We start from the raw sequence: 19,449 nt of genomic DNA on the forward strand, positions 1-19,449 counted from the left end.
GCACATGCGTGCACTGCCACTACTCAGGTGCCTTCGAATACTGAGACCACCCTTCTGATTAAAGAACTATTTGGGGTCTCCGCTCTTGTGTCTGCGTGGTGCATATTGCTTACACACACTGTGCAACAACCACAGGTCCTTTCTGATGCAGCTCTTGGCTTTTATTGGAGTTAACCATTTCATCCCTTCCCATTGGCTTCGTTCCCTGTGCCCTTGATGCAAATCCAGTCCCACAATCTGAGAAACCCATAAGCCCTTCTCACTGTGGGCAAACACAAGTGATGGCACTCATGACTGTCAATCTCGTAGTTCTTGTACCACAAGCTTTCTAACTATAATGATGCAATAACATGATTTTTGTATTTCAAAGTGTCTGAAATCTGAATTGGTTACATCTTTAGATCAGGATCAATGCTTTAAATATTTATTTTATGCATAAAGGAGAACAGTTGTAGCATATAAGCCAGCACAAGGTCCTTCCTGCTAGAGTGGCAGTCACTGTCACTTTATAAGCCTGCAAGATGCTGCTGCAGGACGGTCTCTGTTAGCTTTTGCTGCATGACAAACCACCACAAATAGAGTGCTTGCCACAGCAGTCATTTTGTTTGTTGAGGGTCATGTGAGCTGCTCTTCACGTCTGGGCTCGTTTCCATGCTCCTGTGATCAGCTGTGAGCCGCCTGGTGGCTGGGTGACCTAGAATGATCTCACTCTCTGGTCTGGTGGTCGGCAAGCTGTTAGGGGCCAGCGGTCTATCTGCTGGTTTCAGAGTTCCAAGCTCAGCAGGAGGGCGAGTGTGATTTAACCCTCTGCTTATGTCACATATGCTATTGCCCCAATGGCCAGAGCAAGGCTCAAGGCTCAAGGCCAAGGTGAGAATTCTGATGGGACTATACCCAAGGGAATGGATACTGGGGGGGCTTGCAACAAACAGGGGCCGTTAGTGCAATAGTCTGCTCCAGGAGGGATCCTCGCTCTGATTCAGAGAAGGTAGGAGAGGCGCCATGACGGTCAGACTTGGACAGGAGTCGGGGTGCACACAGGAGGGATCCTCACTCTGGTTCGGAGAAGGTAGGAGAGGCGCTGTGACAGTAGTGACTTGGACAGGAGTCGGGGTGCACACAGAAGGGATCCTCCCTCTGGTTCAGAGAAGGTGAGAGAGGCACCTTGACGGTACTGACTTGGACAGGAGTCAGGGTGCACACAGGAGGAATCCTCACTCTGGTTCAGAGAAGGTGGGAGAGGCGCCATGACAGTCAGACTTAGACAGGAGTCGGGGTGCACAGAGGAGTGACCCTCACTCTGGTTGAGAGTTTGTAGCGGGACCAGCACAGCACTGACTTGGACAGGAGTCAGGTTGCACCATAAAGAGGAAGAAGGGGGCAGGGCTGTGGGCCTGGACACTGGAAACCCCCAGTGCCAGCCAGAATCACTGTCTGGTTAACACACCCACCATATTCTGGTTCTGGGTTCAGGTGTGCCGTCCCCTCACCTCCATCCACGGGCACTGATGTTTTCGTAAATGTTTTTTCATGTTTTGCAAATATTTATACTTTTGTTTTGGGAATGTAGCACACATTTAGCTTCACTGGTGGAAACATTTTGGACACAATTTAATAGTTGAGCCTGATGTTTGGGCGTTAACCAGAAGTGCTGCCATCTCGTTTCCCTGGTGGCAGCCACAGCCTTCTCTGCTGAGGACATTTCTTTCACTCACTTGCTCTGCATCTTCCAAAATTCTGAAGGCAAACCTGCTCTCCAGCCCTTCTTGTGATCTCTGTTCTGTGGATTTTTATCTCTTTTTAAAAATATTGTTTCATTGTCCCTTTAGTGGTTTTTAGAGAGGAGTGGGGATGAATGCCTGTGTTCACTCGGCCATGGTTACCCAGATGTCTGCCCTCCTCTTGGACTGTTTGCTTACGGGATGGTCCCCACAAACCTTCCTCCGTAGCCTACCAGGTAGGGAATCCACCGCAGCCCAGGAGGAACAACCGAGTGATAACCTGAGTGATAACCAAGTGGCCTGAGCATCAGTGGGAGGGCGAGGAAGGTCTCAGGCCCCCAGCCTCCCCCGGGGTTGTGTGTGGGCAAGAAGCAGGGCCGGGCCTGTGTTTGTACCCCAGGCAGTGTCGTTTTTACAAGGAAAGTTTTCATCATAATTAATCTCTCTTTCTGATCGTGAAAGTCATTTAGTGTTAATTTTTGAATAATTGGAAATTACAAAGAAGAAAGTTACTCCAGTGCTGTTAGCTATGAGAGCTGTTACATTTCAGAGTGTATTTCTGTAATCTCATACAGATTGTGTGTGTGTAGTTTTATGGAATTGGGATCCTACTCTGACCTATGTTTTTTGTTTACTGTATTGTTAACATTTCTCTGTACTATTAAATAGACATCAAAAACATGACTTTAATGGTTTTGTTGTAGTCTTACAATGAACCATAATGAATTTAAACAACCACTAATAGTTGAACATTAAGGTTATTTCCAGTTTTTCATCTGTGTTTAGCTTCCTTGTGCGTGAATCATATGCATCTGTCTAGACAAAGTAAAAATGGTATTGCTGACCCAAGATATTACTACTTTTCTATGTTTTGTTACCTATGGCCATGTCTCTCTCTAAAAGCCGTATCAGTCCTGAGTGTGCATGTGTCTGTCTGGGTGTGTGTGTATGTGTGTCTCTCTCTCACACACACACCTTGCTTATTCCGTGGGCAAAATAGCAAAGCAATAGTAACCACAATAGTGAGCACTTACTGAGCCGTCCTGGGTGGTGGCCGCCTCTGCTGGGCACCCCACGGGCACCCTCACTCCCACCCGCAGCCTGACCCAGGAGAGGGGCCCCCCGTCTTCACTCCCCCAGTGACGGGAAACAGCGGGCGGCCAGTGCGGGGACTGCCCCTCTCAGAGGAGGGAGCCAGGACTCGCCCCGCAGTCTGATGCATTTGTTGGACGTGTTCACGTTATATTTTGGATCTGTCTCACATCATGTCTGCATTTCCTCCATCGTGGTTAACCATATTTCTATATGCTTGTTGACTTCTTGCATTTTTTTCTACTGACTGTCGTTTTCTTTGCTGTGTTTCTGTTGCGATGCTGGTCTTTTTCTCATGGATATAGGAGTGCTTTTTGTAGATTAAGGGCATTATTTCAGTGTGCGTCGTATGTTGTCATTTGGCTGTTAGTTTTGTTTGTAATCAAATAGTTATCCACTTGTCCTGTCCTCATTCATGAAGCAAAACGTTTTTTCTAAATGATTAAAAATACCGCCTGTACCCCATAAGACGTGCACGTTCATCTGGCCGAGCCCGTCTCCCCCGTCTCTGCATCCTTGAACCGGCACCACACAGCGTCCGTATTTCAGCATCTGCCCGTATTTCAGCATCTGACTGTGCGTGTCTCCTCCCCACGCACATTTTCTTCCTTCTACGTTTTCCTTAGCTTGTCTGGCCCATTTAGTCTTCCAGATGAACCTCAGAATCATTTCCTGTCAGGTCCCCCAAACTTGTTCTGGAAATTTTTTGAAGTTACAACAAGTTAATAAATTAACATGAAGTCCACTAATAACTTTCTGATGTTAAATTTCTAATCTAGGAACACAGTGTTACTGTCTGATGATTTGAGGCTTCTTCTGTCCTTATGAAAAGCCTTGTTTTAATTTTTTCATGTAAGGCTTATAGGTTTTATATTTAATTATTCCTGGGTATTTTATATATATTTTTTTATTATGAATAGAATGTTTTTCTTCATTTTATTTTCTACTTGGTTACTGTCACTGTACAGAAGAGCTCTTGATTTTATTATTATTTCTTAGCCAGCAAATATGTAGAATTTTTTATTAGTTCTAGTAAACTTATAATTGGTTACTTCGTGTTCTCTAGGTAGATAATATTGTCATCTGCAGTTAGTAATTGTGTCCTCCTTTTTGTTTAGCTGCATTGGCTAAAACTTCCCTAACCACCTTGAGGCCTGGAAAAGTTATCTGTGACGACCTCCGTGGGTTGGGGCCCTACCTGTACTGTGGACTGTGGTTGTGCTGCCAACGCCAGACCCCCAGGTGTGGATAACTCACTGCCTCGGGGTCCTGAGGCCCATTCTCCTATCCTGTTGTCTGGCTTATAGGAGTACCAGAAAAAGTTGGACCTTTCTTCCCCATGTCGTGGATCTCCTTCAGGGTCACTTTGGGAGTGTCCGTCTCTGGGTCCCATAACATTTCTCCTATGGTGTTGAGTCAAGCACCCACACTCTCTGCCTCCGTCAGTGAATAAGAGCAGGTGGCTCTCCAAGGGCAGAGGGTCGCTCCTGGATCCTGTGTGGAGAGACCCTGGCCTTTTTCTCTTAGAGGAGCTTGTTTGCGGGGTGGGTGCTAGGTAAACGTTGAATTAAATCATCTTTTGAGCTGTTTTATAGTTTTGTAGTACTAATCAGGATTTTGGTCATTTTCATTATATGTGAGTTTTCCTGTTTCCTTGGCCAGTTCAGGATGCTGTCTCCTAATGCCCATCAGGCAGGATGGAGCCCGTGGGTGAACACCTGCTCTCTGCCCAGGGTTACTCAGCCTTTCTCTGTCTCCGTTCCCATTAACCTGTTATCGGTAGTGCTGCTGTGAGGCCCCAGGAGACCCTCCATGTCCGTCCAAGAGCGTTGAGCGAGCAGCAGCCATGTCATTGTCTCAAGAACTACACCCGTTCTCCCTGATAGAGCCCAGAGAGGGATGCAGATTTCCCCATAAGACACAACTATTCTTTTTTTTTCTTTTATAGAAAATACTTAGGTTTTCCCTCACTCATTTTTTTAATTATGGTAAAATTCACATGACATAAAACTCATCATTTGATCATTTTAAAGTGTATAGTCCAGTGACATTTACAATATTGTACAGCCATCACCTCTGTCTAGTTCCAAAACATTTTCATCCCCCTTAATGAAACCCTGCGTCCATTGGGCAGGTGCTCCCTATACCCCCGTTCCTCCAGCCCCAGGCAGCACTAATCTGCTTTCTGTCTCTCTGAATATGCCCATTCCGGATATTTCATATAAATGTAATCATACAATTGGTAGCTTTTCGTGTCTGGCTTCTCACAGCATGACATTTTCAGGGTTCATCCGTGTTGTAGCCTGTGTCAGAACTGCATTCCTTTTTATAGCTGAGTAATATTCCACTGTGTGGATATTCCTTAGTTTGTTAATCTCTTCCTCTGTTGATGGGCATTTGGGTTGTTTCCTCCTTCTGGCTGTTGTCGTGTTGCTGTGAACATTAGTGTACAGGTTTTGTTGGAGCACCCATTTTCAGTTCTTTGGGGTATATACCTGGGAGTGGACTTGCTGGGTCATGTGGCAACTCTGTGTTAACTCTTTGAAGAACCACCAAACCCCTAACTCATGTGTTTTTTAATTGTGGTAAATATACATAACATAAAATTCACTTTATCCATCTTACAGTTCGGTGGCATTAAGTACATTCACACTGTTGTGCAACCATTGCCACCACCATCTCCAGAACTTTTTATGCTCAGACTGAAGCTCTGTCCCCATTAAACACTAGCTCCTGGGACATTCCCTTCTCCCCCAGCCCTGGCAACCACCATTCTACTTCTTTCTGTCTATAAATTTGACTGCTCTAGGCACCTCATGTAAGTAGCATCATCTGGTATTTGTCTGGAACTTATTCTTAATTCTTAGTATGGGTTTAATTATAAATTTCAAGGGTTTGGGTATTCAAGGTTATGTGCCTGGGACAGAGTACCTAGAATAAGGCAGTGTTATCTCGAAGGCATAATCATCACACATGGCTCTGTTTTAGACCGTCCATATGCACAGCCTGTGTCCTTTGTCATCACAGGCATCAGGGTGCAAATGCAGGAGAGAAGTGTCCAGAGCAGTGGGCACCACTGCTGCTGCCCTTCACCATGGCCGGCCACGCGCTGGCAAGGGGACCCCTTGAACCCAGACTTTTTTCTTAGTTACTTAGTTGATTTTACATATATACATAAAGTATTCAAATGAATAAAAACAAATCAAATGGATCACAGTCAGGGCTGCCATATCTTTGTAAGAATATCCTGTACACGTGTTGGATAATACCATGAAGGGGAAAAAATAAAATAGCTCCATTTAATTCTGTCCTGTTTACCGTGTTCAAGAGAGTGAAAGCAGATCCGTCCTTGGGCTTTTCCAAGAATATGGACCTTTGATTGGTAAACTGATGGTTAAATGTGAACACAGAGGGAATCGACCTCTAATTCAACCATCGGTCATTCTATTGTTTCTAATAAGAAAACCAAAAGTGAGCTGGAGTGGTGAACTGCGTCAGACCTCTCACAGAGTAAACGGGGTGGGGCGTAGGCAAGTCATGAGCATGATGCGGGTTACAAACCACATCCGCATCCCCAAGGAGTGCCCAGATAGCACTGGGGTGTCCTCTACACACAGTAGAGTCATTGTTCTCTCCCAGTGGTCAGGGTTCAGGGGTCCCCAGGGCCAGCTTGTGGCAGGCCATGGGAATGAGCAGCTGCCAGGGTCACTGCATGCTTCTAGAAGCTTCTCTCGTATTTTGGCTTGAATGCCTCTAGGACGTGTATGCAGAGGGAAGATACAGATGTGTGTGTGGAGAGAGGGTCTAGCTGTGGCTAGAGCCCCAGGGGCTGGGGAGTTGCAGCGGGGGCAGGCATGGGGAGACCCCGAGAGCAGGACTGACCCGCAGAACACACCTTGGGTACGCCTGGCCCCTCAGACTTCTCTGTAGCACCCACGGCTTTTGTGGCCCCCTGGGACTTACCTATTTTGGGCTCTGATCTGTAGTTCTCTTCAGCCTTTCTTCCACTTATTAATGGAACTTTCAACCCAGCAGTTGCTTTTTGTTAGTTTTCCGTAATTACTAGTAGATTTTTGCTGTGACTGACTATGGCTGCATCATAGAGGGAAACTTGACTCTTCAAAGGATGTGTTTCCGGGGATGGTGTTTTCAGACAGATCCTGTTCCTGCCAGCACCAGGACCCCATGGGTTCGTGGACCATGGGAAGGAATCTGAGAATGCCCGGTCGGGGGCTGACAGATCTCCCATGTTCCCAGCATCAGATGACAGCCCCCACTGTGGCTCCAAAGCATCCGGAGTTGGGGCTGAATTCTGTGACCCTGGGAGCTGGAGCCTCCGTGTCCACCCTGCAGTGCCAGTAGGATGGTGACGGGTCCTCCATGCTCAATGCCTGATGCATCTGTCTAGCTGGTGCCATCCCAGGGGACAGGGCCTGGACCCCCATGGTTCCTGCTCATGAGCCAGACAGCCGGCACCATCCTTTGGGTAGGTTTTGGCACACTTGCCCAATTACTTTCTCAGAATAAATCCCTTCATGTGAAAAATATTGTATGCATGTTACACATTTTAAAGCATCTCGCAAATTGCCCTCCTAACAGGTTTATGCTCCCTCCCAAGGTGTATTCAACGTGGTCCTCTCCCTTACCCAGGCCTCACCAGGTATTTCCAGTCTAATTGGTTAAAAATGAAAATTATTCCCACACTGTTTTAATTTGCATGTCCTTTTTTACTAGTGAGGATGAACTTTTCTATATAGCTGTCTGTTAGTGTGATTTGTGCTGTTTCCATGGCAGGAGAGAGTTTTAAGAGCCATTTAGTTGAGAGTGTGACTCTTTTCCTTGCAGGGAGAGGGATAAAATTTAAAGGAAGCCTGGTTTTATGGCACCGGGAGCCCAGCCATGATGTTTACTCTCTTTATTACCTGTCGCAGGTGGCTGAAGAGATGTTGCCCGGGCCTGGCTTCCGGGTCACCTGAGGCAGCAGTTAATGAGCCATTAGGATGCGCTTGGATTGTTGTAACCCTGGTACTTGGGAAAACTCCAGGCTGCGTGCTGCCAGAAGTCCTGCGTCACCCTGAACCTGGCTGCACCTATTTAGTGTTCTTACAGTAAGGAATTGCTTATAAACCTGGCACTTTGGGTTTCAAGGAAGTTGTTTGTGGGCAGGTGGGTGGCCTTGCTTGACCCGCTGCCCCGAGGGGCATGGATGGCCGCTCCAGCCGCCCTCCTGTGGCCTGCTTTTCCTGTGCTGCCAGGAATTCATGGCACAGGAGTCTCATGCTTTGTAAGGTGTCCTGCTCACCTTTAATTGTGCCTTCTAGACTGTAGGCTGCCTGTGGTCTGTAGAAGAGAAGGAACTTTCTGTTTCTTTCCAAAAACCTTGTCCTGCGTCGACCTGCAACATGCTTTTCTCTCATTGCTCCTCACTGTTTGCTGATGGAATATGCTGCCTTTGATCTGGTTCCCTACTCTCGTGGGCTCGCTTAGACCTGCTGTGTGTTGGGATGGTAAGGTCTGAAGAAGAGACCAGACACAGTCTGAGATCAGACACAGTCTGAGTCCGTAGACCGCCTGGAGGCCCCCGGGAAGTGTCGCCAGGTGAGGGTGAGTGCAGGGAGAGAGGGAGGCAGGATGCTCTGCAGAGGGAGAGACCCTCCAGTGGACTGCATGAGGATGCAGCTCCTGGGAGCCGAACCTTGTAGGAGAAAGGAGACTTACACCAATGGAGCGGGGGGGTGGGCGGGGTGGATGACACAGCGGGGGGGCTTTTGAGCACTGCTGGTTGTGCCATGAGTGAGGCAAGAGGGAGGGATGATTTTGAAGGTACTAAAATGAGGGTGCCTCTGATTTGAGCCCATAAATCCAGTGAGATAAAGATGCAAATGTTTCCATTTTTGAGGACCCCGTAGGGAACAACATTTTAGCCCCAAATGGTCTATAAATACCACGGCCAAATAGCACGTTCCTGGAGGTCGACAGCCGCCGCCACGGGGAGAGCAGACTCCCTGTTTGTTTTGCTCTATCAGACACTGTGTCCTGGCAGATGAGGGTAATTGGGCTCGTCCTGCGCTTCCCTCGAAAGCGGCTGCGGTGGCGCCTGACGGGCAGCTTGAGCGTCTTCAGACGAAGCTCGCGGCCAGCCTGTAGTGGCTGTCACACACAGGGCTGCCGGGTTCCGGTTCTGGCTGGAAGTGGACTTGCCCCGTTGTAGTCCAGCATTGCATACTGTGTTCTTCTGTTCAGCGCTGGCCACACCAGGCTTTTAAAATGTCGTGCATTCTTCAGCGAAGAAGGCGCTTAAATTTTGTGTGTTTTCTTCTCAATTTAACCTTTTCACGGTAACACAGCGAAGTAGGTGGTGAGAGCAGCCATTAGTGTCTGTTGGTTCTGCCATTAGTGACAGCAGGTGTAGGGGGCAGGCGAACTCACCGCCAGGGCTGGGTGCTGTGGAGAAGCAGCCTGCAGGCCTGACCCTCGCTGTACCCCTTCCTTTTGAAATGGAGTCCCTCTGTGCTTAGAGTGGAAGGGAGGCCCTGCCTGCCTCATCTGCTTAGCTTGGACGTGGGTCACGTGGGCACCTGGTGGTGCTGCCACCCATCTCATCTGTGTGTGGAGCCTGGTCCGGCTCTTGCATCCTTTCTGTCCTGGCCCCGGTTGTCCTGTGTTTAGGTATGGCGTCCCACCAGCCTGGGGCCTTTCTGCCTGCAAACAAGGAGGAGAAACAGGAAAAGTGGAGGGCGCCCATCATCTGTGATCAGGGCTGTGCTGAGCAGGGTGAAATGAGCCCGCAACACCCTTGCCTGGGAGTAGGCAGGTAGCTGTGGCTGGGTGGGCAGGCTGCCTATAACCTCCCCTTTGCCATGTGCCCCAGGACAGGCTCAGAGACCGTTTCACAGTGCCTCATTTCTGCATGAGTAGCATAATTTTAGGGGCAGGCTGGCACAAAACATATTGGACCCTTAATGGTTAATAAAAATCCAACTTAAGAATGTTTCTGTTGAGGCCAGTTAACATGAGAGATGGGAAAATGCTGGTTGGTGGGATTTTATTTGAAGTCAGGATTTAATTGTGTGACTAGGCTGAAGGTACCATCAGGCATTGAATCAGTATCCTCTGAGAGGTAGGGATATGGGTGATTTTTCATGTTGTTCTTATTTTCACATTTGCTCCCATGAGTCTGTAGTGCATTTAAAATCAGGAAAACACTCTCGCGTTTAAAAAGAAGCCACTGTTAATTCATAGGGCACTTGGCCCCTGTGGGGGTCTGTGTGTGTGGCCATTAGACATCCTTGGGCTCCTGAGCACGCCGTGGCCTTTGGGGACCCCCTTCCCAGTACACATGTGGCCCTCGGGATACCCTTTGTGCTGAAACGCAGGCACCTGCCACACCCGCCCCAGCAAGCGCCCATGACACGGGGCACCTCAGGCCCAGGGAACTTCTTAAATGGGCGTGGCCTCAGCAGTAAGTGTTTGCAGAACCCTGGGGCCAGGGAGATTGGTTTTGAGCAGCGTTGTGGACAGTCCCTCTCTTCATTAAGTGTAGTGGTATCAATGTGCTTTCATCGAACTTGACTGCTGCTGCTTCTAATGATCTGTCGTCTTCCATTGTTAGGACAAAACAGAGGTGCTCTGAGTGGGGCGGGTGCCAGCTTGCCAGAGCCCAGCAAGGTCTCTCTCCTCTGCTGGGGCAGTGGATGTGCACCTGTCCCCAGTTTCTGTCCTTCAGTGTAGCGGGGTTTTAGTTTAGTTGACTTTTTAAAGTAAAAATCTGGTTGGGTTTCCACTTGAATATTTGTAGTTAAATTCCAAAGTCAGAGTCAAAGAAGCTGAATTCTAGGGATCTGATTTTTGATTCTGAGCTCAGTGTTGTCTTGAAAGTAAATTGGATATGAAACTCTAGTTAATGCGACCTTTATTATTATTATTGTTTTTGTTTTTTCTTAGAAAAATTAAATAGTAGACATCTTACTTTAAATTGCTCATAATAGTTTCAATCTGCAAAAAATAGCTTCTCAGCAATTCTCCTTCTCCCACAGGATAGTCTTGACCTTCATACGTGTTAGCAAGGTACTAGTCGCAAATAACTGTGCAGATTTTACCTAACATAAAAATTAGCACATCTCAAAGTCCTATTTCTCGTAGCCTGAACACTGCACCCCGTGACACACCTTCATTCACTGCCCGTCAAGGGACGGCGTGGGGACTTCTTTCGGGGAGCTGATGGGGGCAAGTATGCCTTTATGATGCTTCACTGTGGGGAGGGAGGAGGAGAAGGCCGCCTTCCTCACGTTGTAGTTCATCTTCATCGTCCAGGAACTGTGAGTGTATAGGATCACTTTGTCCAAAGCCCCAGTGACAGGCCTGAAATGACACATGACACATGACTGAGGGGGGTGTCAGGGTCTGGTTTCTTCCATAGCCTTTGGTTTATGGGCTTTAACGTACAGGTTATTACCTCGTATAAATCTGCTGATGTAGAGTGTGGTCTAAACAGAACAAAGACTAAGACCGTGCAGTGTTGCTCTGGGGCATTTTTGGGGAACCAGAGTCGTAGTTTGTAATTGCTACTTTCATTAAAACTCCACGACAATATTGTTTTTCTGGGAGTTTTGTCGTCCTGTGAATTTTAATCACCAGTGTCTGTGGTTGTTGTGTCCAGTCTTTTTGTAGTGATAATTGAAAGATGTCGCTTTCCTTCTGGGTTCTGGCTGAAAAGTAAATATTGTGAGACTATATTAAGCGAATTTCTCCCTGCTCCTCATTTATGCATTACGTGAATACTGAGCAGTTGAAAGGGACCCCGGGGCTGTGCACAGCAGTTTTGGGGTGTAGGAAGTACCAAGAGAGGATGGATACTTAATTATAAGCTCCGTTGCTCCAAATATCATGGTACTGGTCTCCTGACCCGAGCAACGTCACGAAGCCAAGTTTTGTACATTTCTTAAGACTGGCGATGCAGGTAGAGTCCCAGAGCTATTGATGGTGGCCTGGTGGCACCCAGTAAGTGCCTTTACCTGTGGACACAGCCATGAGGCCCTTAGGTGGGGTTCTCTGAATCTATACGGATCAACAAATATTTCTCTGGCAGAAGTACCTCCTTGGTGTGCAGCTCTGTTCTCAGTAAGAATGAGCGTGATTTCCCATGGTGCAGCTCTGAGTGCCGAGTCTCTGGGAATGAAACTGATAATGAGGGACACCTTTTATGTCCACTTCATTTACTCTTTTGTCACAAAGGTGTAATTTTGTTTTCCTCTCATAAGAAAACACCATTGTTTTGAAATTAGCAAAGTTCTTGAGCTGATCTTAACAGATGCGCACAGTGATGCCGGTTTGGAGGAACTGAAGGCCCTCATGGTTAAACCAAAGTGTATTGACTGTTGGCAACAAACACCGCAAAATTAGGAAGCCAGTTTTGAGATAAAAACTTCATTCCTACATTCTGTTCCACTGTGCTGTGTTTCCCTGGAGTCCCTGGGCGGCCTCATTTTGGTCTCAGGATGACGTGGCAGCGTCCACAAGTCCAGCTCTCTAGGCGCCATCTTTCAGAAGTAAACCTCTAACAGTGATGACGATGACAGAATACAGATGTGAGCTCAGTACCAGACCTGTTTTAAGTGTTTTCCAGATATCGTCTCAATTTGTCCTCACAGCAGCCCAAGCAGACGGGTTCTGGGACTAAACAGAGGCAGGGAGGAGGTACGTACTTGAGGGGTGGAGTGGGCAGAGCTGGGTTCCCATCTGGGCAGTCTGGCCTCAGCCTTCTCCTCTGACCATGCCTGGTGGTGCCACCCAGAAAGTCCTCTGGAAGTCTGTGCCGCCCAAGTGGCAAACCAGGGAGTGGTGATGAAAAGAGCGTGGGCGGTACCTGCCTGTTCAGTCCACTATCCCCCAGTTCATGTAAGTGGCTTGTTTGGAATGTAATTTTTTCCATGAGCAAGCTCTTAGAGGTGACACATGGTGTCCATGAACCCCACCGCTGGGCACTGATCCCTGATGGCCCCTCTCCTGGCCCCTCCCCTGCACACACTGCTGCCTGACGTGATCTCTGAGCCCCAGGCACCTGCCTTCCAGGAGCAACATCTCCCATGGGAAGTGTGCGCTGCTGCCTGGGGTCTGGATGCTCGCTCCTCTGTGCAGGCCCCTGTCCTGGGCACCATCAGGGCCCTGTGGCCTCTGTCCCTCCTCCCGCCTGTGCTGATTTTGGGTCTAGCTACACCCACTTCTCTGCTGTTCTGTCCCTGTGATCCTGGCTGGAAATGAGTCCCTTCCCCTCTGTGGAAGGCGAGAGGTGGCCGAGGTTGTAGACAGGGGCTGCAGGTCCTCTGTGGTCAGTAATGCTGACCACTTACTCTGCACTCCATAAACCCTTGCTGTGTATGTGACCACAGGTGTGACCAGACCCGCCCAGCTAGAGCTCCAGGCCCTGCTGATGAGTCTTGCACCAGCCCTGAGTCCTGCAGGGACTCTGCCATCGGGCCACTTCCACAGCAGCAGGGCCAGGAGGCCGGGAGGCTGGCCGTGCTGGCTGCGGAGGCAGAGCCCAGGTGGGCCAGCGAGGGGCCGCAGTATGATCTCTGTCTTGAGGCCAGGCACTGAGTTTCCGGCAGCACTCTGTGTGACGGTGTGGCAGGGCTGGTCTGCCAGGTACCCTACCCTAAGGTTGGGCCAGTGGCCGGGCGTCCCACACACACTGGCGTTTATAAGTTGGTGGTTCTGTCCCTTTTGCTCATTCATTGTTATCGCCAGCTTCTTCTGAAGTTTGGCTGAAGGTAATTTTTACTGGCTAGCACATATGCGCCCACACCGGGGTTATCAGCTTTATTTAGAGAATGAAAGAGTGAGAATTTCCACCTTATACATTTTCACAAATGATATTCTTTTTCTGTAACATTTTTGGTAGAATGTGATTTGAACCTCACAGAAGTCACAGACATGGCGACATATTGCATCTTTAACAGGAAGGAACTCTAAGCAATCTGAAATCCTGTTTTCTTAATTTACGTGTTGCTCTAGTTGACGAAAGACACTGGATCATTTCCACACTACCACACTGACAAAAGTCCACCCTGGGAATTGGGGCCCAGGCAGCCAGGTGAGGCCCAGGTGGTGGGAGCCTCCCCATCTCCCTGGGGGCCTCTGGCCAGGAAGGGGCCCGGCCTCACCTTCTCTGTGGCCTGGACCCTTCCTCCCCTGGCAGTGAGGTGGCTCCCAGTGGTGACTGCCCGGGGCTGGCACAGGCGGGTGCAGTGTGTGCAGGGCACCAAGCCAGCTGGTCGCCCAGGCTCTGCCTCTGAAGAAGGGACCAGCAGGAGTTTGGAGATGTTCCTGGACACACAGCACCTGCTCCCCAGGGCCGGCCAGATGTACCTTGAGGGCTGGTGCCCACGGAGGAGGGTGGCTCCGTCACACACTCACACGCACACACTCACATGCACATACACACATGTCTCCGGGTCGACAACTTTTCTTGGGCACAGTGGGCAAGTTAGGAAAGCTGGGCTGCTCCCTCCTCCCCTCCCCTCAGACCCCCACCACATGGCGGGGACCTCGGGCAGCCGTGCGGGGCCAAGGCCTGTGTGCGCCTCACTCTGTCCTGGTTGTCCCCTGGCTGTATCCCTACTCCTCTAAATCTGCTCCTTTACGCCTAAGCCACTTGCTTGTCATTTGTTAAACCTGTTGTTCTGAGAGTAAAATGTGGCATCGTACAACGACTAGAGACAGAAAAGAGCCTGTGTGAGGCCCCTAGGCATGCCCCAGGTGTGTGGTCCTGACCCGCCAGGGCCACGCCCATGCCGGCGCCCACGTTGGGCACACCCACCCACTGTCCCCCTGCTCTGTCCTCTTCATCACCAGAGCTGCGTGCTCGGGGCAGAACCGCCATCTGGATGGAAGCCCTGACCCACTGGCCACCCTGTCGCTCAGCTTCCTCTTCCGTGACACACTCACCTCAGAGGATGGTTATGGCCATTTGTCAGTTACAAATGTCAGGCACGGAGAAGAGCCCTCGATAAATGTCGGTTTTCAACAACCGCGTCGTCATCACTCTTGTTGGTGCCATCGTCCCTCTGTGAATGGCTGAAAGGATGCTTCGTCCCTCCCCCGACCCTGCCCCCCATCTTACATATTTGATCACTTACATCTGAGGGAAAGATGCTTGTATGTTAAAGCTCCTCGGTAGAAAGTTCCGGGGACTTTGGGTTGCCAGATTACCAGCTCACCCAGAGTCCTCCTTCTACCCTGCGCCTAGTGGGAGAGACCAAGAGAAACAAGTAACAAGGAGAGTAGGTGCCTACGTGGGAAGTGCTGGACAGAGGGCCCAGGGCCCTGCTTGGGAAAGATGGCTGGGGAGGAGGAGCCAGGTTGACCGTCTCCAAGTGCTGGCCTGTGGGGTCACTCACACAGAGGCCCTGAGGACTTCAAGTGGCTTAGTGTGAGAGCCGAAGGAAAGTCTGTGTAGCTGGAGCCCCAGAGAGAGAGAGGCAGCCAGGCAGACAGAAATAGAGAGAGACAGAAACACAGAGAGAGAGAGAGAGACAAAGAAAGAGATAGAGAGGGAGAGAAAGACAGAAACACAGAGAGACAGAGACAGAGAGAGAGACAGAGAAAGAGATAGAGAGGGAGAGAAAGACAGAAACACAGAGAGACAGAGACAGAGAGAGAGAGACAGAGAAAGAGATAGGGAGAGAAAGACAGAAACACAGAGAGACAGAGACAGAGAGAGAATGAGAGAGACAGAGAAAGAGATAGAGAGAAAGAAACACAGAGAGACAGACAGAGCGGGTGACAGACACAGAGTGAGAGTGACGGAGAGATAGAGATAGAGACAAAGAGAGAGAGAGACAGTCAGAGAGGGGAGCGACCTCGCCGAGAAGGCAGCCCCGGGCGCAGAGCCTGGTGTGTCCCGAGGAGCTTCACTGGAGGCGGGACCGATGGCTGTCTGAGGAAGACTTCTCTGGTGTCTGCTTGATGGACCCTCTCCCACACACTCAGGTCAGCGCTGGACCAGCACCGGGCTTGTGCCTCTTCACCTTTTCCAATGTGATAAGTGAATGTGGGGTTAGATTACTAGTGAGGTTGAACATCTTTTCCCTTTTATTTTTAACCATTTCTTCTGTGAATCTCTCATTCTTGCTTGCTTACCTTTTCAGTGGGCTGCCTATCATATTCTTATTAATTTACAATAGCCATTTATGTGACGATTATTGGTATATATATTGCAGAATTTTTCTCCATCTTTTGCATTTTAGTTTTGTTTATAGTATCTGTGATAAAGATAATTTTTTATGTAGTCAGTGATGTCATTTTTGAAAATATGTGATCTAATTTATACGTAACAAAGCGTACAGATCTTGAGTGTGCCGTTCAATGCATTTTGACAGTGTGAGCACCTGTGGAAACGCCACCTCCACCAGACGGTCCACACCCTAGAATGTTCCCTCTGCCTTCCTCTTCCTGCCTCACCCCAGGAGGCGGCCTTCTGGTTTATCATCATCAGATCTTAGGATTTCCTGTTCTAGAACTTCATATGCATAGAATCTTTGAGTGTTGGCTCTTTCCTGTAATTTTCTCACACCCCTCTGTCAGCCCCGGGCATGCTTATTTTTCTTGGTTTACAGCCCATGGTGTTTCTTCGTGTGTCTGTAGTTGATTCTGTTTCATCATGAGATAGTGTTCTAGCATCTGAATACATGCCGTTCATCCGTGTGCTCACCTCTGAGGGACATTTGGGGTATGTCAGCCTGGGCTGTTGTGAGTAAAGCTGCCTCGTACAGGGCTTTGTGTGGATGTGTCTCCATGTCTCTTGGGTAAGTCCTAGGAGTGGGATTGCATTTAACTTTGTAAGAAAGTGCCAAGCAGTTTTCCAAAGTGGTCGTACCAGTTCACACTCTTTTGTCTCATTCTCAAAAAGACATTCCCAATTTGCAAGATTACATAAATCGTTGTGTGTATTTTCTTCTAGCAGTTCCACGGTTTTTATTTTCGTTTTTAACATTTAAAAGGTCAGGAGACATCTAGGGCCTGGAGCAGCCCTCCTTCGTGTGGGACTGAACAGAGCCGAGGTAGCCTCGTTGGAAATGCTGGCTGTGCAGATGAGAACAAGGCCCCAGTGGCAACACCAGCGCAGAGACGAGCTGGTCCTTCACAAATTTTCCTGGGTATGTCTGTCTTGTTCTTTCTCTTTCGGAGCGGGGCTCTGACCGTCTTTGTCTCCTCCTTCCCTGCACAGCAACAGCAGGAGCTGCTGGCTATGAAGCACCAGCAGGAGTTGCTGGAGCATCAGCGGAAGCTGGAGAGACACCGTCAGGAGCAGGAGCTGGAGAAGCAGCACCGCGAGCAGAAGCTGCAGCAGCTCAAGAACAAGGAGAAAGGCAAAGAGAGTAAGTGCCAGGCCCACCGCCAGGGCGGCACCCCTCCCGGCTTCCCTGCCCCCTGGCCCGCGGGCAGCGGCGGGAGGGCTGGGAGCCGCCCCCCGGTTGTAGCAGGTGGAGTCGCTGCACGTGGCTGTTTCAGGTCACCCTCAGCTTCAGAGACAAGCGGGAGTCCAGGGCTTCATCTTCCTGTGGGGGCTGCCAGGGCATTCAGCACGACTTTGGGTTTGATTTAAGCATTTTAAAGAATATTTGGCAGACTCCTAATGGACTTAAAAAATATTAACCATAAAGCATACCAGCTGCACAGTGAGTTTTACCTGGGAGTTCACTCCTAAGTTTTTCAAAGTTCTTTTCTTTTGAGAGCGTCTTGTGAGTGCCTGAAAACCAAGTATTAGTTTGTAGGACAGCCCACAGCTGAGGGGGCACAGGCTACACAGTGACCCACAGCTTGGTTCTCACATTGGCTCTTTTGACCCTAATTTTTGATGTCTGTGGTGGCAGCGTGTGTCCGTCTGAAGACCAGTGTGGTCTGCTATCTTCCGAGAAATGCCTGGATTTCACCTTAGCGAGGAGAGGAGACTATTCTGTGTGCTGTTCCTTCCCACTTTGGGAAATTAGGGGGAATCCCTGTGTCTATCAGGGAAGAGGCCACAGCCCCTCTGACCACCCAGGCACTGAACACAGTGCCCTGGGCTCACGCAGTGAGGACAGTGCCAACATGACCTGTCTTTGTATAGTCTGGCATGTCCTCCACTGGGCACCACGTCCCTCCCAGGTTGTCATGAAGGGAACACTTTCCTTCTGTGTGTTTGTGCTTCCTTGTTTTTTTTGTTTTTTTGTGAGGAAGATCGGCCCTGAACTAACATCTGCCAATCCTCCTCTTTTTTTTTGCTGAGGAAGACTGGCCCTGGGCTAACATCCATGCCCATCTTCCTCTACTTTATATGGGACGCCGCCACAGCGTGGCTTGACAAGTGGTGCGTTGGTGCGCGCCCGGGATCCAAACCGGCAAACCCTGGGCTGCCGTAGCGGAGCGCGTGCACTTAACTGCTTGCGCCACCAGGCCGGCCCCTGTGCTTCCTTCTTTTGACACCTTGCTGTTTTCCAAGACAACCCAGGACCCGATACGCAGGGCACGTGCATGCTCACGTCCTGGGCTTGGTTAGTTTCTGCCCAGGGCCCCAGTGCTCAGTTGAACTTGTTTTATCTCTGGTAACACCGAAAGTAAGTCGAGATGGACCATTCTCTCCTATATCGGGATTTGGGGTAATGATGGTAGGACGATGTACTTCTCTAAAGCTCACCTCGCTAATACCCATAGACCTCAAAAATCCTTTATCTTCAACCACTGAAAATGGCAAGTCATCTATACAAGTCATTTTAACAAGCTTTTGTTTAAATTTTAATTTACATACGCACAACAGCGTAAGATGATGTATTTTCAAAGCATTCTTGTCAAGTCTGCTCTCTGAAGTTGCTTTGGGAATATTTTTATTGGTGTATGATACACATGCAGAAAAGTACCCAGTCTGCAGTGTGTGAGGACTGTCAGGGAGTTATCCACAGGTGCACGTCCCCGGCTGACCACCACCCAGTAAAGCACTGGGAGCCCCACGTGCCCCCCGTAAAGGTAACCCCTCCCCTGACGCCAACACCAAAGACTGGTTTTGCCTGCTTTTGAAATTTGTATAAATGGAATCATTAATATGTAGGTTTTTGTGTTTTGCTTCTTCCACTCAACATTATGCTCTGACATCTGTCCTCACTGTTGTGTGTAGCAGGAGTTCATTCATCTTCATAGCTACGTGTTGTCCCACTCACAACGCACCACCATATTCGTTCGTTCTGTAGTTGGTGGATACTCGGGCTGTTTACTGATCAGAGCTGTTACAGATAACGCTGCTCCATACGTTCTTGCTCATGTTTCTTGGTGCAGACGGGCAGATGTGAAGCGGCGTTGGGAATCTCAGGGCCTCCGTGTGGTCGACTGCCACACGTGAGGCCAAAGGGTTTCCAAAGTAGTTGTACCCATTTCTGCCTCCGCCAGCCACGTGTGCGAGTCCTGTTCCCTGTTACCACCAACACTGTTACTGTCCGTCACCTTGACTTCAGCTGGGCAGTACCTCCTCGTGGCTTCAGCTGCATTTCTGTGATTACCAGTGAGACTCAGCACATTTTCATGTGCTTGTTGGCCAAATGGATGTTCCCTTCTTATGAAGTACTTCTTCACGTCTCTTGCGTATTTTTCTGTTGAGTTCTCTCTT

General features: G+C 49.2%; 1 protein-coding gene across 5 annotated transcripts in view; it reads left to right on the plus strand.

The window, feature by feature from the left end:
• The window catches only part of HDAC4 (histone deacetylase 4), a 339,331-nt gene that overhangs the window by 204,388 nt on the left and 115,494 nt on the right, over positions 1 to 19,449 (plus strand). For all 5 annotated transcript variants that reach the window (XM_087424602.1, XM_087424600.1, XM_087424599.1 and 2 more), the window contains exon 5: positions 17,041 to 17,191. In XM_087424602.1, the coding sequence (XP_087280728.1) occupies positions 17,041 to 17,191 (151 nt within the window). The remainder of the gene's footprint in view (positions 1 to 17,040; positions 17,192 to 19,449) is intronic.

The sequence above is a fragment of the Ceratotherium simum genome, chromosome 37 (assembly GCF_057802395.1).
Source record: "Ceratotherium simum simum isolate JZ-2026a chromosome 37, ASM5780239v1, whole genome shotgun sequence".
In the NCBI taxonomy this organism is placed as follows: domain Eukaryota; kingdom Metazoa; phylum Chordata; class Mammalia; order Perissodactyla; family Rhinocerotidae; genus Ceratotherium; species Ceratotherium simum.